Source organism: Hyperolius riggenbachi, chromosome 7, assembly GCF_040937935.1.
Source record: "Hyperolius riggenbachi isolate aHypRig1 chromosome 7, aHypRig1.pri, whole genome shotgun sequence".
Taxonomy (NCBI): domain Eukaryota; kingdom Metazoa; phylum Chordata; class Amphibia; order Anura; family Hyperoliidae; genus Hyperolius; species Hyperolius riggenbachi.
In genome coordinates, this window is record NC_090652.1 from 38,634,356 (window position 1) to 38,659,083 (window position 24,728).

General features: G+C 43.4%; 1 protein-coding gene across 1 annotated transcript in view; it reads right to left on the minus strand.

Annotated features, from left to right (window-relative positions):
• LOC137525978 (guanylate-binding protein 4-like) overlaps nucleotides 1-24,728 on the minus strand; it is a 65,676-nt gene that overhangs the window by 32,029 nt on the left and 8,919 nt on the right. Inside the window, exons 2-6 of the mRNA XM_068247189.1 lie at nucleotides 22,049-22,176; nucleotides 19,637-19,746; nucleotides 11,298-11,485; nucleotides 9,178-9,426; nucleotides 4,026-4,303 (exon numbers count right to left, since the gene is read on the minus strand). Of these exons, the coding sequence (XP_068103290.1) occupies nucleotides 4,026-4,303; nucleotides 9,178-9,426; nucleotides 11,298-11,485; nucleotides 19,637-19,746; nucleotides 22,049-22,176 (953 nt within the window). The remainder of the gene's footprint in view (nucleotides 1-4,025; nucleotides 4,304-9,177; nucleotides 9,427-11,297; nucleotides 11,486-19,636; nucleotides 19,747-22,048; nucleotides 22,177-24,728) is intronic.

Genomic DNA, 24,728 nt, shown 5'->3' on the forward strand with positions numbered 1-24,728 from the left:
GGCTGCAGCACACAACAGGAAAACAGTGACAGGGGCTCTTGGTTACGCTTTAACGCGCTTAAGCTCACCAACTGCGCCAAAGTGTCCCCAATCTGGTGAGTCCTACTCTACCATGCAAAATGCCAGTTTTTATAAGCAGTCTAGTGGGAACTTAACCAAAAACCCTAAAATGTCAACTAGATGGGAAAAAAGGAAATTAAAAACACCTCACCCTTCACCTAGCTACCAAACGAACTCTCTTAACATGTGCAAAGCACTCATTTATATACTTAACTGTGCTAGAGGTGGGCGTGGTCATGCAGGCTCACAGGGGAAAATTATAAATAAATTACCAAGGGGTGAGCAGCACAAACCAACTTTCTTATGCAATTCTATGCAAAGCATGCACGCAGCGCTGGAGGTCCCCAGACTCCATAAGAAATATATAAGTACAGAGGGGCTGCAGCACACAACAGGAAAACAGTGACAGGGGCTCTTGGTTACGCTTTAACGCGCTTAAGCTCACCAACTGCGCCAAAGTGTCCCCAATCTGGTGAGTCCTACTCTACCATGCAAAATGCCAGTTTTTATAAGCAGTCTAGTGGGAACTTAACCAAAAACCCTAAAATGTCAACTAGATGGGAAAAAAGGAAATTAAAAACACCTCACCCTTCACCTAGCTACCAAACGAACTCTCTTAACATGTGCAAAGCACTCATTTATATACTTAACTGTGCTAGAGGTGGGCGTGGTCATGCAGGCTCACAGGGGAAAATTATAAATAAATTACCAAGGGGTGAGCAGCACAAACCAACTTTCTTATGCAATTCTATGCAAAGCATGCACGCAGCGCTGGAGGTCACCCCTTGGTAATTTATTTATAATTTTCCCCTGTGAGCCTGCATGACCACGCCCACCTCTAGCACAGTTAAGTATATAAATGAGTGCTTTGCACATGTTAAGAGAGTTCGTTTGGTAGCTAGGTGAAGGGTGAGGTGTTTTTAATTTCCTTTTTTCCCATCTAGTTGACATTTTAGGGTTTTTGGTTAAGTTCCCACTAGACTGCTTATAAAAACTGGCATTTTGCATGGTAGAGTAGGACTCACCAGATTGGGGACACTTTGGCGCAGTTGGTGAGCTTAAGCGCGTTAAAGCGTAACCAAGAGCCCCTGTCACTGTTTTCCTGTTGTGTGCTGCAGCCCCTCTGTACTTATATATTTCTTATGGAGTCTGGGGACCTCCAGCGCTGCGTGCATGCTTTGCATAGAATTGCATAAGAAAGTTGGTTTGTGCTGCTCACCCCTTGGTAATTTATTTATAATTTTCCCCTGTGAGCCTGCATGACCACGCCCACCTCTAGCACAGTTAAGTATATAAATGAGTGCTTTGCACATGTTAAGAGAGTTCGTTTGGTAGCTAGGTGAAGGGTGAGGTGTTTTTAATTTCCTTTTTTCCCATCTAGTTGACATTTTAGGGTTTTTGGTTAAGTTCCCACTAGACTGCTTATAAAAACTGGCATTTTGCATGGTAGAGTAGGACTCACCAGATTGGGGACACTTTGGCGCAGTTGGTGAGCTTAAGCGCGTTAAAGCGTAACCAAGAGCCCCTGTCACTGTTTTCCTGTTGTGTGCTGCAGCCCCTCTGTACTTATATATTTCTTATGGAGTCTGGGGACCTCCAGCGCTGCGTGCATGCTTTGCATAGAATTGCATAAGAAAGTTGGTTTGTGCTGCTCACCCCTTGGTAATTTATTTATAATTTTCCCCTGTGAGCCTGCATGACCACGCCCACCTCTAGCACAGTTAAGTATATAAATGAGTGCTTTGCACATGTTAAGAGAGTTCGTTTGGTAGCTAGGTGAAGGGTGAGGTGTTTTTAATTTCCTTTTTTCCCATCTAGTTGACATTTTAGGGTTTTTGGTTAAGTTCCCACTAGACTGCTTATAAAAACTGGCATTTTGCATGGTAGAGTAGGACTCACCAGATTGGGGACACTTTGGCGCAGTTGGTGAGCTTAAGCGCGTTAAAGCGTAACCAAGAGCCCCTGTCACTGTTTTCCTGTTGTGTGCTGCAGCCCCTCTGTACTTATATATTTCTTATGGAGTCTGGGGACCTCCAGCGCTGCGTGCATGCTTTGCATAGAATTGCATAAGAAAGTTGGTTTGTGCTGCTCACCCCTTGGTAATTTATTTATAATTTTCCCCTGTGAGCCTGCATGACCACGCCCACCTCTAGCACAGTTAAGTATATAAATGAGTGCTTTGCACATGTTAAGAGAGTTCGTTTGGTAGCTAGGTGAAGGGTGAGGTGTTTTTAATTTCCTTTTTTCCCATCTAGTTGACATTTTAGGGTTTTTGGTTAAGTTCCCACTAGACTGCTTATAAAAACTGGCATTTTGCATGGTAGAGTAGGACTCACCAGATTGGGGACACTTTGGCGCAGTTGGTGAGCTTAAGCGCGTTAAAGCGTAACCAAGAGCCCCTGTCACTGTTTTCCTGTTGTGTGCTGCAGCCCCTCTGTACTTATATATTTCTTATGGAGTCTGGGGACCTCCAGCGCTGCGTGCATGCTTTGCATAGAATTGCATAAGAAAGTTGGTTTGTGCTGCTCACCCCTTGGTAATTTATTTATAATTTTCCCCTGTGAGCCTGCATGACCACGCCCACCTCTAGCACAGTTAAGTATATAAATGAGTGCTTTGCACATGTTAAGAGAGTTCGTTTGGTAGCTAGGTGAAGGGTGAGGTGTTTTTAATTTCCTTTTTTCCCATCTAGTTGACATTTTAGGGTTTTTGGTTAAGTTCCCACTAGACTGCTTATAAAAACTGGCATTTTGCATGGTAGAGTAGGACTCACCAGATTGGGGACACTTTGGCGCAGTTGGTGAGCTTAAGCGCGTTAAAGCGTAACCAAGAGCCCCTGTCACTGTTTTCCTGTTGTGTGCTGCAGCCCCTCTGTACTTATATATATATATATATATATATATATATATATATATATATATATATATGTATGTATGTATGTATGTAATTATGTATGTATGTATGTATGTATACATATATATATATATATATATATATATATATATATATAGACATATGTATATGTCTATATATGTATATGTATATATATGTATATGTATATGTATATATATGTGTATATATATATATATATATGTATATATATATATATATATATATATATATATATATACACATTTATTGTTGTAGGCGCTGTGTATTGACCTGAGGAAGCGGGTTAGTACCTGTGAAACGTGTTGTCTATGTGTGTTTTTAATAATATTTCTTTCTTCTGGAAAGGAAAGAGAATACCTCTCTTTTTTTATGAATTTTATGCCAATTGAAAACTATCATTTAATAGTCTGGGTGCCTCCATCCCCACAAATCATATACAAGTTAGTTTGTCTTTCTAATATGTTCTTAAAACATTTTTTTTTCTTTTGGGAAGATTGGCGAGGCAGTTGGGAGCTGAAATCTGTTTATAGCTGCTTACTCCTGCCAGGGCATAGATTTAAATTATCGAGCTGCATGGACCCGTCGCTACCGCCAATCATGCCACTCCCATGCTGCTGCAGACCACTTGCTCTGCTCTCACTATGACAGCAGAGCTCTGTGACCCTGTGATCGCTGTGAGCCAATCTCATAGTGGTTCATTTATGCTTGTTTTGATTTATTATGACCCTGTTAGGTTCTATGCCGGCCTACTTATTTATTTACAAGTTTTGAAGAGTCTAACATCACCTTACTTTTATAGAACATAGTTATGCTTTCAGACTTGGGGTTTGATTCACAAAGTGCTAGCTTTTTGCGCGCATTATAATGCGCGTAACCGTTTTTGCCGGTAATCGTGATTTTTTTGCTTGCTAACAGGAATTTTTACGCGGATTTGTTTTTGCGCAAAAAAAATCGTAATTGCACGCAAAAACAGTTACGCACATTATAATGTGCCCAAAACGGTAGCGCAACCATGCTATGAGTTAGCACGGCTTTGTGAATCAAGCCCTTAAAGTTAATGTTGCAAACGTTACCACAAATGTTTCAAGGAATCGCTCATTTTCATCCCGGAATGAACTTTGACGAAATATCTTCTCAGCTTCAATTTCATATGGCTTGCTCAGATCAAGGAAGTGGTCCTGTGTATCTGTAGGGAACGCAACTTTTTTCATCATGGCTTCATAGTATTCAGTGGCTTTCTGGATAGCCGCTGCGTTCTCTTTCTCAGACAGGGATTCCACTGCATCCTCCAAGCAGGCACCCTTAGAAGAATTTATGGCTTCTGTATAAAATTTGGTCAGCTCTCCAAAAACTAAAGAAATGAAGATTGAAAAAAAAATTCAAGAGCTTCACATAAATATAATACATATCGGAAGATATTAGATGTATATTAAGCAGACTCTGTAACAAAAAACAGTTCCCCTGGGGGGTAATCACCTCAGTAGGGGGAAGCCTCATGGTCCCAATGAGCTTTCCCCCTCCGCTGTAGCTGCAGGCAATCCAGCGCTGGCTCCCGCGAAGTCTCCTGCAATCCAGGACTCGACAAGCCTGATAAGATAGGCAAAAATAGCCAATCTCTGTCGGGTCCGCTCTACTAAGCAGGCGCAGGAGACTTGTGTCTGTGCAGTAGAGCGGGCCAACAGCGATCGACTATTTCTGCCTATCTCCGAGCGGAGAGTCAAAACTGCGCCTGAGCTGGAGCCGAGAAGGTAAATAATTACATCCCCGCTGTTCGGCGGGCCAGAGTGAGACCGTTGTGGGAGACAAGAGGACAAGGGAAGCCTCGATTGGATCCGGAGGCTTCCCCCTACCGAGGTGAGTACCCCCCAGCGGAGCCTTGGACACGCACGCTTCCAGGAAACACACCAGAGACAAGGGTTGCCGGTGCCGCGGCGGGGAACCTGGCGGACGTCTATTGGATGTGTGAGATATGCCATTACCTTTTCTTTGTCTGGTATGCAGTTTTAATGTGGGGCTTTTTAGCCATATTAAAAAAGATTTTATGCCATGAGAGGCGGTTTCAAGTGTTTTCTTCTAGTTCTGCTGTTGAAGTCTATGTTTGACACGCCTGTTTGAAAGAATATCTTTGGTGAGCAGGGGATTTTAGGAGGGAGCGTGACCCCCGTCCTGCATGCGGTGGAAGTTTCCTAGCACAAAGTGTGGTTTCATACACAGGGTGTACTAGTGCTGGAAGTTTACCCGCTATGTTTTATTGCTCAGTAGAACTGTACCAGACTGACCAGATAGCACTATGAACCTCCACTCCCCATGGACAGAAACGTAATGGAACACTTTCTTTCCTCACTAATCTCCATAACACATATCACAACTTGCTCGTTGGACCCTACTACCTCTAACCTCGCCCCCACTTTCTTCTTCCTTTATTCCTGCTTTAAAATCTCTTCTCAAAAAGAAAAATAAAGAAAATAATACTTCCACTGGACCCTACAGCCCTCTCTAGCTATTGTCCTTTATTATCACTTCTGCCCTTTGCTTCTAAGTTTCTTGAATGGCGCATCCATTCAAAACTTTACAACTTTTTCTCTAGTAACTATTTATTTGACCTCCTTCAGTCTGGTTTCCACACCACTGTTTCACCGAAAACACACTACTTACTTAAAGGGAATCTAAAGTGAAAATAAACTTATGATATAATGAATTGTATGTTTAGTACAGCTAAGAAATAAAACACTAGCAGCCCAGATATGAGTCTGATATTGTTTCCAGTACAGGAAGAGTTAAGAAACTTCAGTTGTTATCTATGCAAAAGAGCTTCTCTGAGCTCTGCCACCAACAAAGTTGTGGACGTCTTATGAAACTCTTATCTCAAGTGTCTCATTGTTTCTTGTTTGTTTATGGTTTTCTTGCAGAGGAAAGTTGAAAAGGTCATTGCTCTGCTCTGTGAAATCATTTAAAATGCTGAATGATGCAATGTTATAAAAACAAAAACAAAAAACTGATAACTAAAAATAAAAACATGATACAATTTTTTTTTTGTGCTCAAGTATAAGTCTACCCAGCAAAATTAATGGCTGCACTTGGGGCTTCAGACCTGTGTTTTCTTGGCATTTCCTTTCCTCAAAGTATCACGTAGCACTGGCTAAATTGCTGCAAATGGGAATGTCACTATTAGTACACACATTACTTAGTGTGCTCAGTGTTGCCCGTAACTTGTGTATAAATCAACCCCTATACTTTTATGAAGCGATTCGGACTTATACTCAAGTATATACAGTAATTATCCATACCACACAAAGGGCTTGATTCACTAAGACAAATAGCATGCCTTATCTGAGTTAACATGCCTTATCAGAGTTAACCCATCTTATCAGAGTAGCATAGCGAGCGCTACAAACCTTTGCCTGCTAATTGGCAATGATGAGAGCTCCACTCGTCCTGCCCTGAGCCCCTGCGAGTCCAATCACTTTAAAGAACATTATCCCCGGACTTTAATTGGCCCAATAGGCTGCCTGTCACTTGACAGGAAACTTGACAGGCAGCCTATTGGGCCAGTCAAAGTGCGAGGATAATGTCCTTTAAAGTGATTGAACCCGCAGAGGCTCAGGGCAGGACGAGTAGAGATCTCTTCATTGCCAATCAGGCGTAAGTTTGTAGCACTCACTATGCTACTCTGATAAGGCATGTTAACTCTGATAAGGAATGCTATTTGTCTTAGTGAATCAAGCCCTCAGAATTAATTATAACATTTTTTTTTGTTTTTAGCTTCAGTGCCACTTTGAGGTCGCATTCACAGTGCCACGTTGCGGAGCTGTATTATAAAGTCTTATAACGCAGCTTACTGCACTGCAATGATAACCCTACGGGCCGCTCACGGTGCGACATTAAAGTCGCATTGAAAATGTTGCGTTGTAGTAACTCACTGCTTGCAGTGCATTACCTCTAAATGCAGAAGCATTGCGACTTTAACGTCACATTAAACCACAATGTCCCACTGTGAATACAGCCTAAGTAGTAAAATGCAGGCCAATACTCATAATCCCTGACCTTTCCTCTGATGGCATCAATCATTTTCTGCATCTCAAAAAGACTCTCTCATTACTAGGAATCATTGGTATGCCACAGTTTTTCAATTTTCAAACAGCAAAATGGAATTGCAGCGCTCCTCTATTGCCACAATGTTAACTGATGCTGCTAGGAGAGAAATAAGAAAACACCCACAATCTTACGTAATGGAATAAAAACATTTATACAGTATATTCCTCCATATAAGACTTATTTTTAACCCTTGAAAATCTTCTAAAAATTGGGGGTCGTCTTATACGCCGAGTGTCATTGTTGTCAGGTGATACGCGCTGTCCTGTTACCAACTCTCAGATCTTGCTGCTGAGGACTGTAGTGAAGTGGCGCAGGCGCACATGTGTGAGATCTGAGAGGCAGAGAAGGAGGTAAATAGGGGTGGGCCAGACAGGTGAAAGAGGCGTGTTCTATGGGCACAGCGCAATCTATTCTTCCATACCGCTCTGATAAACAGGGAGACAAGGAGAACTGACCAATCCACTTAAGGAGAGGCAGAGTTGACCTGTCCAACCAGTCAATTGACTTTATACTATTAAATACTGGTTAACACATACAGTACAGCACCAGTATATGTTCATACATAGCACCAATATATGATTTATTTATTTTTTTCAATTTGGTGTGCGTTGGAAGAGGGGTAGTCTTATATGGCGAGTATATCCCAAACTCCATTTTTTAACTGGAAAAGTTGGGGGGTCGTCTTATACGCCGGAATATACGGTAGATAGATGCCTGGGCAATGAGCAACATGTGCTTAATTTTCAAAAGATAAATAAATATAATTGTTCACAATAAAAACAAATAAGAGCTCAAAATGTTCGAGAACCAATTTTGTGTCTATCTACCAACACTACCGGGGGATCAATCACAAAACACACATACCACCACACACACTGCGAGATTTTGCACGGATATTTTGGACAGATCACAGCGAGACCTCCTTGGTGTGCTTGTGTGTGCAGCACTATTTCATGATTTCCAGTATAAATTTGCAAAAAAGGTTAACCATACAATCATAAACATATAGCTGCTATCCACTTTGGCAAAACAGTTATATTCATTGCTGACGTCAATAAATATTTAGGCAATCTTCAATGTCCTTATATCGCTTTTGTTTCCAATGTACCAACAAAGTAACGGCATCCAGAAGAGGGAGCGAAGCTCCTTACTTATACTTATGGCTCCACCATTTAGCGTATCCTCATACAGTTTTTTCCGTGGTCTGCCGATCGAATATTTATCCTTATAGAGCACGATTGGCTGGTTGGCACCATGATGTCACACAGCGCAACTTCTGTGATCTCCGAGTCCAGTAGCCAGGCAGCAGACAGCAACCCATCATCAAGTTCCCGACTACGTGAGCCACCCACCGGGGCTCCGCTGCAGCTGAGGAGGTCTGCCTGGACTCCTCCATCTCCCCCACCTTATCTGTAAGCACTGCAGCTCTATAAGGACGGATGTCCATATTCCAACCACCTGCAACCTCTGCCCCTCCCATGGAACCCTCTTTATTTTGCCCACCTTTCTCCTTCAGAACTTCTAATGAGTTACAAACCTCCTTCTTAACTCTCTTCTACATCTTGTCCAACATATTCTAAACCTTGAAAGCTTCAACTGCATCATTCAAATGTATCTTTTAAGGCAAGCATATAATATATCATAGAACCATCACCAGTTGTGTGTGGTCTGGTGTTAGTCATGGATAGAATGCAAAGACATAAGAGCAAACGTTGTTTAGGTGATACCTTTTATGACTAATTGTACTTTTTTTTTGGCCAGCTTTTGAATCTTTAAGTTTCTTCTTCAGGCACGATACAGAACTGGATCACAACTGTACAAAAGTGATGTAACTTACATAGGCTTATTTATGAGTTTTTGGGGGTATTCAACAACAATTTGACATCATCATTTTACACAGTCTTCCTCCTTTTGAAATGTAAATGTAGACACACACAGTAATCAAATAATCAAATTAGCTATTCACCAGGGAACACCAACAGGTAGACACAAGCCATAATCAAATTGGCTAACAGAGAACAACAGGTTATAAAACAGGGAATAAAAGATTGGAATTCTACCAGCAGGTCTTGCCAGAACACAGTCATTGAATAAGCATTTACAGTACATTACAACTGTAAACAAACTCACCTTGTCCTGTCACTGTGAATATATCTTTTACTTTCTTCTCTTTAACATTCTGCAAAATGTACTCTCTGAACTTCTTACACTGGTTTACAAACTTAACATTGAGAGCTTCCACGGGAACCTCATCCAGTCTCTGAAGATCTTGTGTATTAGATGTTGGCAAACCAAAAACAAAACATTTACGGGTCCCAAAGTACATTCTGAGACGTTCCCTGAGCTTGTTAAATTCTTTCTCTTTGTGCGTATTTGCAGCTGTAGCAATGGAAGCAGAGATATAGAAATAATGGTTATTTAGTATTTTGGATTTATGGTTTCATGTCCATCAGCAATGCTGGGAGTCTCTTGCTTGTCTACCTCCTTCATCTAGATTCAGCATGGTGTTGTAATGGAAAGCATTGCTGCCTTGCAGTGCTGGTGTCCAAAATTCAAATCTGTGCATGAAGTTTATATGTTCTCCCTGTGTTTGTGTGGGTTTCCTCTACTCTGGTAGGCTAATTGGTTCCATCCAATAATTGACCTAATGGTAGGTACACACCATACAATTTTCTGTTATGCTGGGAATACACCATACAATTTGCTGTTAGATTCTTCTGTTAGAATTTTCTGTTAGATTTTCTGTTAGAATGCATAATTAGATTATTTTCTGTAGAGAATAGTCATTACCTCTGGTGCATTGTCTTCTGGTTATCTCCTGCTGAGTAGAACAATGCCTAATTGCTCGGGAGATAGATGGTAAGATAGATACATTTCTAACATGTTGAACTTTATCTATCTGGCAGGTAAATCTAACAGAAAATTGTATGGTGTATTCCCAGCATTAGATTTTCTGTTAGATTTACCTGTTAACTTCTGTTAATTTCCATGTTGGAAATTATCTATCTAACCATCTATCTGCCTAGCAAGTATTATTGATTTTATTTATTTATGTATTTATTGTATTTATAAAGCCCCAACATATTACGCAGCGCAATTAGGCATTGATCAACTCAGCAGGAGATAACCAGAAGACAATGCACCAGAGATAATGACCAGTCTCTACCAGTACTTTACAGAAAATAATCTAACAGAAGATCTAACAGAAAACCTAACAAAAAAATGTAACAGAAAAATCTAAAGCCCCATACACACACTCAACAGCAGTCTTTTAGGCTCCCACAACTTTTCTTGTGAAACACCTAAAAAAATCTCTTGCTATTGTTCAAGCAGCTGATAAGACTGATAAGAAGTCAATCCAAATGTTGAATTGACTTCTTATCAGTCTTAACAGCTGCTTGAACAATAGCAAGAGTTTTTTTTAGGTGTTTCACAAAAAAAGTTGTGAGAGCCTAAAGGTGCGTACACACGCACTACCAGAGGCAACGACGGGTCCGCCGGACCCTCCCGCTGGGCAGACTTTTAGCCAACAGTAGCGCGTGTGTACGCGCTGAGCGGATTGTTCAGAAACAGCCTTATCAGTCCGCCGACAGTGCGTACACACGCACCACTGTCAGCTAAAGACTGCCCAGCGGGAGGGTCCGGCGGACCCATTGTTGCAGCTGGTAGTGCGTGTGTACGCACCTTAAAAGACCGTTGTTGAGTGTGTGTATGGGGCTTAACAGAAATATCTAACAGAAAATTGTATGGTGTATACTAACAGTTAGACTGTGGTAGGAATTAAATTGTGAGCTAAGTCACAGACAGTCAGTGATATGACTATGTGCTCTGTGAAGTCCTGCTATAGTAATATATAGGATATTAGACTATGACTATAGTAGGGATTAGATTGTGATCTCATCTGAGGATGGCCAGTGCAATTACTATGTACAGTGTAAAGTGTTACAGAAGATGAGATATATATTGTATAAATACAAAAAGTGATGAGCACAAATTTTGCATAATCATAATGATGCACAGTTATAATGCAGAATGTTGGCAAAAATAGTAATTAATTTTGTAAGCATAAGCAGGTACCATAATTTCACAAAATTTTGTGCAAATTATAATCATCTAATAACGGTCTTCTGGCTTATCCCTGACTATGTTTGTTTGGGTTTTTTTAATGGTCATTCAGCTGAAATTTCCTGGACCAATACAATGCTTACAGAACATTGTTGCGAGATAGTGATTGAAGTTGTAATACATACATGTTTTGAGTGATAAAGCCTTGTCTAGGTATTCATCTTCCGTGATTGCTTTTCCTTCTACTTGTAGTCCCAGATGGAAGTCTCTCACAGTCCAGATAAATATGGGGAAATATCTGGAGAAGTGTCCTTCCTGATTCTTATTGCCTTGAGATCTAACTTTTATCAACTCAGTCAGGTCTCCTACAAATCTGTTGAACGTTCATAAGGAAATCAAATCTGTCTTTTTGCCACAACCCCCACTCACACACAGCTTTTCAGGGGAATATAAGTGGCAGTTCACACCACAAACCCCTCTCATAGCGCACTGTGGGAGGATGAGGGACATCACTACAATGCAGTAGTTTGCCTTCTTAAAGAGAATCTGTACTCTAATATTCTTACAATAAAAAGCATACCATTCTATTCATTATTTTCTCCTGTGCCCCTCTGTGCTGTTTCTGCCACTCTCTGCTGCAATCCTGGCTTGTAATTAACAGTTTTAGGCAGTGTTTACAAACAAACTAACCAGCTTCTAATAGGCTCAGCTAAGCATAGTGTATGAGTCATTCAGAGTATGCAGGGGGCCTGCAGAGGGTGTGTATCGCTTCTACCAATCACAAGCAGCCCTGCACATTCCACACAATCAAGCTTTAGCCCGACAAACAGGACAGAGGAAAGATACATTGATTTATTACAGAGACAGTGCAGTTAGGAAAGACTGCAGTAAGCCAGAGCAGATTAGAACAGGCATAGGAACTAATAGGATAGAAGAACTAAGGCTGAAAAATTTGTTACAGAGTCTCTTTAAGGCATAGGACACATAGAAGAACAAACCATGTGGTTTTTGGACAATGGCCCCACAACAGAAAAAAAAGGTATTGAATGATGTATTTATTTTTTGCTATGATACACTGGGAAATAATTTGATGTTTGGGGGTGAGAAGAACAGATGATGAATATAGAAAATAAATCGTGATCACTTTTACCATTTCCAAATTGATAAGGTATGTAGAGTGGAAGTTAGACAAAGTAACGTCTCTTTACTAAACCTGGTTTAGATACTTTGGTATATGAAGACAGGATTAAACCCACATATATTTATTTTTCATTAAAGTAGTATGAGACTCAAAATCAAATCTTTCCTCTAAAACATTAAACATAGCAAAAAAACAAATATACTGTAAAACAGTAAAAGTCTGGTCCAATGTCACTTAAAGACATATTCATAGTAGTAAAAATGTTTCTGTACCGTGTTAACCAAACAATTTATGTAGGTAGAAAAAAACAAAGTCTTGTAAAAGTAATACCTTTTAATGGCTAACTGATTGTTGTGCTGGTTACTGTTAAACTAACTAACTGCTAAACAGTAACCAGCACAACTGCCATCTACGTGTTTACGTGTACTGCATCAGTGTTTTACTTCAGCTAACATCTGGAAATATGCCTGAAGAAGGGGATTAGATCCCAGAAAGCTTGCATTATTTAACTTTATCAGTTAGCCATTAAAAGGCAGGGATGAGCAGAAACTACGCCAGTGCGAATTTACGCATCGTAGTTTGCATCTACGCATTGTAGTTCGTAGGTGAAGTTGCAGAACTACGCTTACGAATTTACGCGTAGCGAAGTACCGCTACGCGTAGCTTACGCTTACTATTCATAGTTAACATGTGTATTGCGTACTGAACTACGTATGCATTACTCGCGTCTATTTTTCCGCGTACGATTGTATGCTTACAAATTTACGCATTGGAAAGGGGAATGTACGCATAGAAGAGTTCCCGGGATAAGCATCTAAAGAGGAATTAATGCGTAAAATTTTATGCATACAGGCATAAGCATCCGCATACACTACGCTTCACACTACGCGTAATTGCGTATTTTAACGCGTATTCTACAAAATGCATAGGGAGCGAATATTAGATTTCGAAGCCGTAGTTTGTTGAAGCGTAATTGCGTAAAACAACGCGTAGTTCCAGCGTAGCGAAGTTGGCTGACTACCCTCCCTGTTAAAAGGTATTATTTTTACAAGACTTTGTTTTTTTCTACCTACATAAAGACATATTCACACTTCCTTGAAGCTAGCTGCATTACAATTATCAGATTGCCTTGTAATAAAGTATTTGCTGTGAAACAAAGGAGAGAACCCCCCCCCCCCCCCTCCAGATACAGCAGAAGCTTTTCTGCATTGTTTAATCAGCACAGTACATCTCAGGTCAATCTGATCATTTTGGAACTGCAAGGGCACTCTTATCAATGAGCTTGAAGTGGAAAATTGAATTATTAACTCTTCCAGTTTCTAGCTATTAGTTTTACGCTGTGTTTAATGTTTTAGACCATAGATGAAGTTTACGTTTCATACCACTGTAAAAATGACTTGGAGGACACTCTAACAGCTCATGCCCTGACTGTCTCAATGCCATCTCCTCCTTCATGTGCCCAGTTTTCTAAAACTCAATATAGTCAAGACTGAAATGGTAATGTTCCCACCTCATAATTCAATGCCCCTGCCTGACATCACTATTTCTGTTGATGCAACTTCAATAACACCTGTCCCCCAGGCTCGCTGCCTAGGTGAAATACTTAACTCAAGTCTTTCATTCAAACCACACATTAAAAAAATATCCTCCTCTTGTTATCTCCACCTAAAAACAATCATCCATCCACCCTTTTCTCACACAGGACGCTACCAAACTTTTGGTGCATGCCCTGATTATATCATGACACAACTGTTGCAACGCTCTGCTCTGTAGCCTTCCCGTTAACCGTTTAGCCCGGCTACAGTGCATCATGCACTCTGCTGCACAACTCATCCATCTCTCCTCCCACTTCTCCAGCCCAATCCCCCTCTGTCACTCTCTTCACTGGCTGCCAATCACACCTCATCCACCTCTCCTCCTGCTTCTCCAGCCCTACCCCCCTCTGTCACTCTCTTCACTGGCTGCCAATCACACCTCATCCACCTCTCCTCCCGCTTCTCCAGCCCTACCCTCCTCTGTCACTCCCTTCACTGACTGCCAATCACACCTCATCCACCTCTCCTCCCACTTCTCCAGCCCCATCGCCTTCTGTCACTCCCTTCACTGGCTGCCAGTCAGACCTCATCTACTTCTCTCGTTTCTCCAGCCCTATCCCCCACTGTCACTCCCTTCACTGGCTGCCAATCACACCTTATCCACCTCTCCTCCCGCTTCTCCAGCCCTATCCCCCTCTGTCACTCCCTTCACTGGCTGCCAATCACACCTCATCCACCTCTCCTCCCACTTCTCCAGCCCTATTCCCCTCTGTCACTCCCTTCACTGGCTGCCAATCACACCTCATCCACCTCTCCTCCCACTTCTCCAGCCCCATCGCCTTCTGTCACTCCCTTCACTGGCTGCCAATCACACCTCATCCACCTCTCCTCCTGTTTCTCCAGCCCTATCCCCCACTGTCACTCCCTTCACTGGCTGCCAATCACACCTCATCCGTCTCTCCTCCCGCTTCTCCAGCCCAATCCCCCTCTGTCACTCCCTTCACTGGCTGCCAATCACACCTCATCCAACTCTCCTCCCGATTCTCCAGCCCTATCCCCCTCTGTCACTCCCTTCACTGGCTGCCAATCACACCTCATCCATCTCTCCTCCTGCTTCTCCAGCCCTATCCCCCTCTGTCACTCCCTTCACTGGCTGCCAATCACACCTCATCCACCTCTCCTCCCGATTCTCCAGCTCAATCCCCCTCTGTCACTCCCTTCACTGGCTGCCAATCACACCTCATCCATCTCTCTTCCTGTTTCTCCAGCCCAATCTCCTTTTGTCACTCCCATCACTGGCTGACAATCACACCTCATCCACCTCTCCTCCCACTTCTCCAGCCCTATCCCCCTCTGTCACTCCCATCACTGGCTGCCAATCACACCTCATCCACCTCTCCTCCCGTTTCTCCAGCCCTATCCCCCACTGTCACTCCCTTCACTGGCTGCCAATCACACCTCATCCACCTCTCCTCCTGTTTCTCCAGCCCTATCCCCCACTGTCACTCCCTTCACTGGCTGCCAATCACACCTCATCCGTCTCTCCTCCCGCTTCTCCAGCCCAATCCCCCTCTGTCACTCCCTTCACTGGCTGCCAATCACACCTCATCCAACTCTCCTCCCGATTCTCCAGCCCTATCCCCCTCTGTCACTCCCTTCACTGGCTGCCAATCACACCTCATCCATCTCTCCTCCTGCTTCTCCAGCCCTATCCCCCTCTGTCACTCCCTTCACTGGCTGCCAATCACACCTCATCCACCTCTCCTCCCGATTCTCCAGCTCAATCCCCCTCTGTCACTCCCTTCACTGGCTGCCAATCACACCTCATCCATCTCTCTTCCTGTTTCTCCAGCCCAATCTCCTTTTGTCACTCCCATCACTGGCTGACAATCACACCTCATCCACCTCTCCTCCCACTTCTCCAGCCCTATCCCCCTCTGTCACTCCCATCACTGGCTGCCAATCACACCTCATCCACCTCTCCTCCCGTTTCTCCAGCCCTATCCCCCACTGTCACTCCCTTCACTGGCTGCCAATCACACCTCATCCACCTCTCCTCCCACTTCTCCAGCCCTATCCCCCTCTGTCACTCCCTTCACTGGCTGCCAATCACACCTCATCCACCTCTCCTCCCATTTCTCCAGCCCTATCCCCCACTGTCACTCCCTTCACTGGCTGCCAATCACACCTCATCCACCTCTCCTCCCACCTCTCCAGCCATATCACCCTCTGTCACTCCCTTCACTGGCTGCCAGTCACATCTCATCCACCTCTCCTCCTGCTTCTCCAGCCCTATCCCCCTCTGTCACTCCCTTCACTGGCTGCCAATCACACCTCATCCACCTCTCCTCCCGTTTCTCCAGCCCCATCCCATTTTGTCACTCCTTTCACTGGCAGCCAATCACACCTAATCCACCTCTCCTCTCACTTCTCCAGTCCTATCCCCCACTGTCACTCCCTTCACTGGCTGCCAATCACACCTCATCCGTCTCTCCTCCCGCTTCTCCAGCTCAATCCCCCTCTGTCACTCCCTTCACTGGCTGCCAATCACACCTCATCCACCTCTCCTCCCACTTCTCCAGCCCTATCCCCCTCTGTCACTCCCATCACTGGCTGCCAATCACACCTCATCCACCTCTCCTCCCGTTTCTCCAGCCCTATCCCCCACTGTCACTCCCTTCACTGGCTGCCAATCACACCTCATCCACCTCTCCTCCCACTTCTCCAGCCCTATCCCCCTCTGTCACTCCCTTCACTGGCTGCCAATCACACCTCATCCACCTTTCCTCCCATTTCTCCAGCCCTATCCCCCACTGTCACTCCCTTCACTGGCTGCCAATCACACCTCATCCACCTCTCCTCCCACCTCTCCAGCCCTACCCCCCTCTGTCACTCCCTTCACTGGCTGCCAATCACACCTCATCCACCTCTCCTCCCACCTCTCCAGCCCTACCCCCCTCTGTCACTCCCTTCACTGGCTGCCAATCACACCTCATCCACCTCTCCTCCCACCTCTCCAGCCATATCACCCTCTGTCACTCCCTTCACTGGCTGCCAGTCACATCTCATCCACCTCTCCTCCTGCTTCTCCAGCCCTATCCCCCTCTGTCACTCCCTTCACTGGCTGCCAATCACACCTCAACCACCTCTCCTCCCGTTTCTCCAGCTCCATCCCATTTTGTCACTCCTTTCACTGGCAGCCAATCACACCTAATCCACCTCTCCTCTCACTTCTCCAGTCCTATCCCCCACTGTCACTCCCTTCACTGGCTGCCAATCACACCTCATCCGTCTCTCCTCCCGCTTCTCCAGCTCAATCCCCCTCTGTCACTCCCTTCACTGGCTGCCAATCACACCTCATCCACCTCTCCTCCCACTTCTCCAGCCCTATCCCCCTCTGTCACTCCCATCACTGGCTACCAATCACACCTCATCCACCTCTCCTCCCGTTTCTCCAGCCCTATCCCCCACTGTCACTCCCTTCACTGGCTGCCAATCACACCTCATCCACCTCTCCTCCCACTTCTCCAGCCCTATCCCCCTCTGTCACTCCCTTCACTGGCTGCCAATCACACCTCATCCACCTCTCCTCCCATTTCTCCAGCCCTATCCCCCACTGTCACTCCCTTCACTGGCTGCCAATCACACCTCATCCACCTCTCCTCCCACCTCTCCAGCCCTACCCCCCTTTGTCACTCCCTTCACTGGCTGCCAATCACACCTCATCCACCTCTCCCCCCACCTCTCCAGCCATATCACCCTCTGTCACTCCCTTCACTGGCTGCCAGTCACATCTCATCCACCTCTCCTCCTGCTTCTCCAGCCCTATCACCCTCTGTCACTCCCTTCACTGGCTGCCAATCACACCTCATCCACCTCTCCTCCCGTTTCTCCAGCCCCATCCCATTTTGTCACTCCTTTCACTGGCAGCCAATCACACCTAATCCACCTCTCCTCTCACTTCTCCAGTCCTATCCCCCACTGTCACTCCCTTCACTGGCTGCCAATCACACCTCATCCGTCTCTCCTCCCGCTTCTCTAGCTCTATCCCATTCTGTCACTCCCTTCACTGACTGCCAATCACAACTCATCCACCTCTCCTCTCACTTCTCTAGCTCTATCCCATTCTGTCACTCCCTTCACTGACTGCCAATCACACCTCATCCACCTCTCCTCCCGCTTCTCCAGCCCTATCCCCCTCTGTCAGTCCCTTTACTGACTGCCAATCACACCTCATCCACCTCTCCTCCCACTTCTCCAGCCCTATCCCCCTCTGTTAGTCCCTTCACTGACTGCCAATCACACCTCATCCACCTCTCCTCCCGCTTCTCCAGCCCTACCCCCCTCTGTCACTCCCTTCACTGACTGCCAATCACACCTCATCCACCTCTCCTCCCACTTCTCCAGCCCCATGGCATTCTGTCACTCCCTTCACTGGCTGCTTATCACACCTCATCTACCTCTCCTCCCGCTTCTCCAGCCCTATCCCCCTCTGTCAGTCCCTCCACTGGCTGCCAATCACACCTCATCTACCTCTCCTCCCACTTCTCCAGCCCTATCCCCCTCTGTCACTCCCATCACTGGCTGCCAATCACACCTCATCCACCTCTCCTCCCGATTCTTCAGCCCTATCCCCCTCTGTCACTCCCTTCACTGACTGCCAATTACACCTCATCCACCTCTCCTCCTGCTTCTCCAGCCCTATCCCCCTCTGTCACTCCCTTCACTGGCTGCCAATCACACCTCATCCATCTCTCCTCCCACTTCTCCAGCCCTATCCCCCTCTGTCACTCCCTTCACTGGCTGCCAATCACACCTCATCCACCTCTCCTCCCGCTTCTCCAGCCTTATCCCCCTCTGTCACTCCCTTCACTGGCTGCCAATCACACCTCATCCACCTCTCCTCCCGCTTCTCCAGCCCTACCCCCCTCTGTCACGCCCTTCACTGGCTGCCAATCACACTTCATCCACCTCTCCTCCTGCCTCTCCAGGCCTATGTCACTCTCTTCACTGGCTGCCAGTCAAATCTCATCCACCTCTCCTCCTGATTCTCCAGCCCAATCCCCCTCTGTAACTCCCTTCATTGGCTGCCAGTTTCACAAAGGATACAATTTTAAATCCTGACTCTCGCCTGCAAAGCTCTTGACAACCTTGTTCCTTCTTGCATAAACTTATTTCCATCCTACATGCAATTTCCGCTCTACTAACAATATTATACTGTCCTCCTCTCTGGTTACCTCATCTCACTCCCACTTACAAGATTTCTCTCGATCCTCTCCCCTGCTCTGGAACACCCTCCCTCAACACATCTGCCACTCACCCACACTTACCCGTTTTTGGCACAACCTGAAAACTCACCTCTTCAGGCAAGCATACTCTCCTATCAAGGACACTTCGGCCATTGACCACCATTTTTACCATCGTATGCGCAGCTTCCCTTCACCTACTGTCCTATACCTTAAACCTTTAAATTGTAAGGGCTTTTGGCCAGGGCTCTCTTCCTCTTCTTTTGTCTCACAATGCTGTGTTATGTGTGTGCATACCTCCCACCTCCCACCTCTGTGTAAAAGTCTGTAGTTTAATTGTTCAATGCATCAGTTGTATTTGTTGTATTTTTTTTTTTTTGTATTGTTATATCCTGTATGCTGTTGAACAGCACCACGAGAATATGCTGGCTGTATTAACCAATAATAATGAATAGCTGTGAAGCTTTTCATTCCCAGATCAACACATCACGAAGTATCAATATACCAATAAAAAGCCCTATTGGCAACATCAACATTGGCCTACAACAGGTTGTGGCATTTTCTTGCATTTTCGTCCATATTATTATAATTAAAAAAGATACTTAAGTTTCTCCACGGCATCATTGTCAATAGTGTTCTTGCTGTTATACACTAGAGCACTGCTCAGCAGGACAGCCAAGGCAAAAAGATTGGTGTCGTTGTTATTGTCCTTCTAGAGAGAACCAGATTCATACAACAAATTTTACATTTTTTATATTTTGTTAACTATTGCTAAAAGGAATACTTCAAATAATTTAAAGTGTACTAGAGATGATGAACGTAGATACAAGATACATAGATACATAGATACAAGATTTATACTGTACATACCTGGGTCTTCCTCCAGCCCCATCCACACGGATCACTTCCACACCGCCTCCCTCAGCCTTTTCTGTCACCGGTACTGGGTCCTGTAACTTTGACCAGTCGCAGTCAGAGTGAGCAAGCGCAGTGCACGCCCTCCATCTCTCTCCGGCGGAGAATAATACTATACAGAAGAGACGGAGGGAGCGCACTGTGCATGAGGGGCCCAGTACCAGTGACAGAGAAGACTGAGGACGGTGGCATGGGAGCGATCAGTGCAGACGGGGCTGGAGGAAGCCCCAGGTATGTATTAATGTTGTATCTAAGTTTGTCTCTGGTTTCCTTCAAGGGGCCTCTGGAAACCCCTGCATAAAAGTTATATATTCGTGTGGTGTGGGAAGGTGTAAGGAGGGTGAGGAAGGTAGTGTATATTCAGTGGCATAGAAATGGGGGGTGCAGAGGTTGCGACTGTATCTGGGCCTTTGAGCCAGAGGGGCCCTCCCTCAACTGCAGTATTAGCCCTTTATTGGTCATGTACTGCTAATAATCACTTCTATAGATACTTTGAATAGCAGTCTTCATTAACAAACTGTTCCCCAACCCCTTTTTGCACCTCTGACACTGTTGTTGTCTTTGGAAGGTCTTTGTGTGCTATCAATTGTTATGTATAGAGTGCTTGGGGGGCCCAATGTAAAGGGGCGCATAGCTTCTTAGCTACGCCACTGTGTGTATTTATTTTGCAAGATGTACTGGCTTAAAAATGGGTAGGCCCAAGGAAAAACGGAAAACCCCAAAAACAGAAGCACTCAATTAAAGTTTTAAAAAAGTATATAGAGGATCTTTATTATAACATGATCAAATGCTAATGCAATACCTTATGATCGTATAATACTAAAAAAAACACATAAAAACTCCCAATAAAAATCTTTAACATGGCACAATAACCTAGTATTATATTACTGCCCAACTACAATACACTGTCAGCATCAGAGATTCAAATGAACCACTGTGTGATTGAACCCAGGTTCAGTAATCATGAAAATGACAGTGATATAAGGTGCTAGTGCAATGCATAAGTGCTCTAGTAAAATCATAATAAAAAAAAACAAGAAAATCAGTGTGCAAAGCAAAATATCAAACAATACTATTATATCTCACAGTGTGTGCAAACCAAACCTGAATTATGCACAAGCAGCCCAGGGAGCAGCCTATAAAATATGTGCGCCTCCATCTCTGCCTACACGCCTTGCCCGCTGGTTGAGGGATTCAACAGGAGAGGCAGATATGCAGTTTTTTAACTTTTTATCTTGTAAATGTATATATTTTTTGCAAAAGTGTGATAAATAAATGGGGTGATCTCACCATATGAGCATTACCTTTTTTGACTCTATACCAGCCCAAGAACTGTTCTCTGATTGCCAAGATGACTATATTATGAAAGAATACAAGCTACTCAGCCACCCTAGTTAAAATTATACTTCAAATTGCAGTACTAATATAAAGACAAAAAAAGTTAAAACATATAGGGCCTTATCCTTGCAGATGCGAGCTACTTATCACCTTGCCATCACACAAGGATTACCAGCAAATCCTATTGCCGGTTTCCTTCAGGCGATAGCTGATCATTTTCTGATCATTAATCCAGACAATGGACCAATGGGGAGACCCAATGGGACCTTCAAAGATGCTTTGCTGGGGCTCCAAGTTACAGAAATTGCAGCTAGACATCTGTAATTACAGCATCCGGACTTGTGGCAAGAGGAGGTGGGTGTTTAGTGGAGGTAGGTTAATTACTAACTGGCACAGCTGCAGGGGGCTTCAGCAATGTGTGGATGGCCTGACAGGTAGCTCTGTGGGTCTAAACCAGCTCACAACGCGCATTAGCTGCTTTAGACTTGCTCTTTCCAGGTCTAAGCTAGTGCTCCTGTCTGACAGGAAGCATTGCTTCCCAGCAGCATAAAATCAGTAATAGGACAGAGTGTAAAGAACTCACTTGGCAAGTTGGCATGCTCTTTGCCACCCGGGTAGGGATGTTACATTTTATTGGATTAGGGAATCATGCCATCACCTAATTTAATAACTTGCCAGTGCTTAACACTGTGGAGTTGGTTAATTGGATATGGTCCATACTGTATTATAATAGCTAGCTTCTACTTATATTATTTTCTCACCTTCCCTACATCTCCCAGGCCTTCTGTGTCCAAAAGCATTAGTATATGATCCTTTTTAATGGGGTGACGGGTACACCACATCCAGATTCCTTTGGTCTTGGCCTCTACAGCAGAACCCAGCTCAAAGCCTGTAGGTGCAAATGAAGGAATAAGTATTATGTACCAGATTACTGCTGGAACAGTAATTAAAGCAGATAAAGAATGTCAAATCTCCTGTGTTACTGATTGAAAAGGTAAGTTACAGCCCTTGGGTGGGAACTGTAGAACTGTCTGTTCATCCTTTCCAGCTCATAACACATTGACAAAAACCAGAGTATTCGGGCAAATGGGACTCATGGCATTTCCCATGGACACCTGTAGGAGGTGCACAATCAAATGATCTTGTCATTATATCTTTGTGGCTTGCAGGTGGTGTGGTAAAGGTGTGTGTGTGGGTGTGTGTGTGTGTGTGTGTGTGTGTGTAGCTGTGTGTGTGTGTGTGTGTGTGTGTGTGTGTGTGTGTGTGTGTGTGTGTGTGTGTGTGTGTGTGTGTGTGTGTGTGTGTGTGTGTAGCTGTGTGTGTGTGTGTGTGTGTGTGTGTGTGTGTGTGTGTGGTGTGTGTGTGTGTGTGTGTGTGTGTGTGTCAGTAAATATTTCTATTGTGACGGCTGTGACCAATAGAGGTCCTTAAATGTCCAGTATTGATTTGAGTTTTTGCAAGAGTCCTCAGTCTACATGCAATTATTTTGTCTCCTGAGTTTTCTCCTAGGAGATAATTTTTCATCTTGTATTTACAATACTTTTTCAGCACTTTGCAACTGAATTACAAAAAAAAAAAAAAAAATTAGGTGAATGGGTGCTTTAAAAATTAATTAGAGCATTTTCTTGCTTGTTGGTGGTTTAAAAGGCATTTTGTTTACAGGTTGTGAAAACGCCTTTTAAATCACCATCAAGAAAGAAAATACCCCAAATAATGTTGACAGTACTATTTTATGTACTTTTTAGCACTTTTTCAATTGCAACATGTTGAAAAGTTTTTCTAAAAAGCAGATGAAAAATTATTCAATTCAATTTTTCTCCAAAGTTTTCTCCTAGGAGATCATTTTTCATCTTCTGTTTAAAATATCTTTTCAGCATTCTGCCATTAAGAAAAAGGACCACAAAGTTGGTTAAAAAGTATTCTTAAATTATTCTGAGTATTTTTTCCCTTGCTGGTGGCTTAAAGGGAAGTTGTGAAAATATCACCTAGGAGAAAAAGGGAATTGAATAAGGGCCAAAGGCCCATATGGAATTCACCTTATCTCCTGAGTTTTCTCCTAGGTGATATTTTTACAATACATTTTAAACTACCAGCATTCAAGAAAATATTCAAAAATCATTTTGTCAGAGCTTTTCCACCTTCTTTTTAGCAGTGTTGATCGGATACCTCATTATCCTATTCGAGATTGGTCGAATTTGGATAGTAAACTATCCGAATTCACTCGAAGTTCGATATTCGAGTTAATCGAATATCCGATTCAACCTCGGATATCCGACGTAACTATCCGAGTCTGTATTCAAGTAAAATATTCGAGCTGGCCTTAAATAGCTTGTAAAACTTGTATTGGAGGTCAATGATGCATGAAACCACCTTTTTTATGAAGAAAAACATCAAGTGATTATGTGGTGATGTAGTAGTTATAAAAAATGTATCAAAAATAGTAAATTAACTTCATGAAAAGTGTTTGCATGAGAAGGTGTGTCCAAAATGGTTGTTGGAAGTCTTCATTTACGTTGTCTTCATCTTCTTCTTCTATATCTTCTTCTTCTTTTTCTTCTTCTTCTATATCTTCTTCTACTCGAATCTTCTTCATCTTCTACTTCTTGTATCTTCTTCAATTATCTTTTTCTTCTTCTATATCTTCTTCTTCTTTTTCTATATCTTCTTCTTCTATATCTTCTTCTTCTTCTATATCTTCTTCTTCTTCTTCTTCTATATTTTCTTCTTCTTCTATATCTTCTTCTTCTTCTTCTATATCTTCTTCTTCTTCTATATTTTCTTCTTCTTCTTCTTCTATATCTTCTTCTTCTTCTATATCTTCTTCTTCTTCCTCTTCTTCTATATCTTCTTCTTCTTCTATATCTTCTTCTTCCTACTCTTCTTCTATATCTTCTTCTTCTTTTTCTATATCTTCTTCTTCTATATCTTCTTCTTCTTCTATATCTTCTTCTTCTTCTATATCTTCTTCTTCTTCTTCTCCTTCTTCTTCTTCTTCTTCTTCTTCTTCTTCTTCTTCTTCTTCTTCTTCTTCTTCTTCTTCTTCTATATCTTCTTCTTCTTCTTCTATATCTTCTTCTTCTTCTTCTGTATCTTCTTCTTCTTCGTCTTCTATGTCTTCTTCTTCTTCGTCTTCTTCTTCTATATCTTCTTCTTCTTCTTCTATATCTTCTTCATCTTCTTCTTCTATATCTTCTTCTTATATATCTTCTTCTTATATATCTTCTTCTTCTTATTCCTCTTCTTCTCTATCATTATATTATGTGTCTTGGTTTTCCTTTCTTTTGTAATATTTTTTTTTTACTTCATTCGTGGAAATATTTTATTTTAATAACACCATAGTTATATTTGTGTTGATGGCATAATAGGTAGTGGCACATTGCAAGCCACAGCGCCTTTTTCTGTGTACCCTGGCAGTGGTAAAACACAGACATCAGCAGGAGG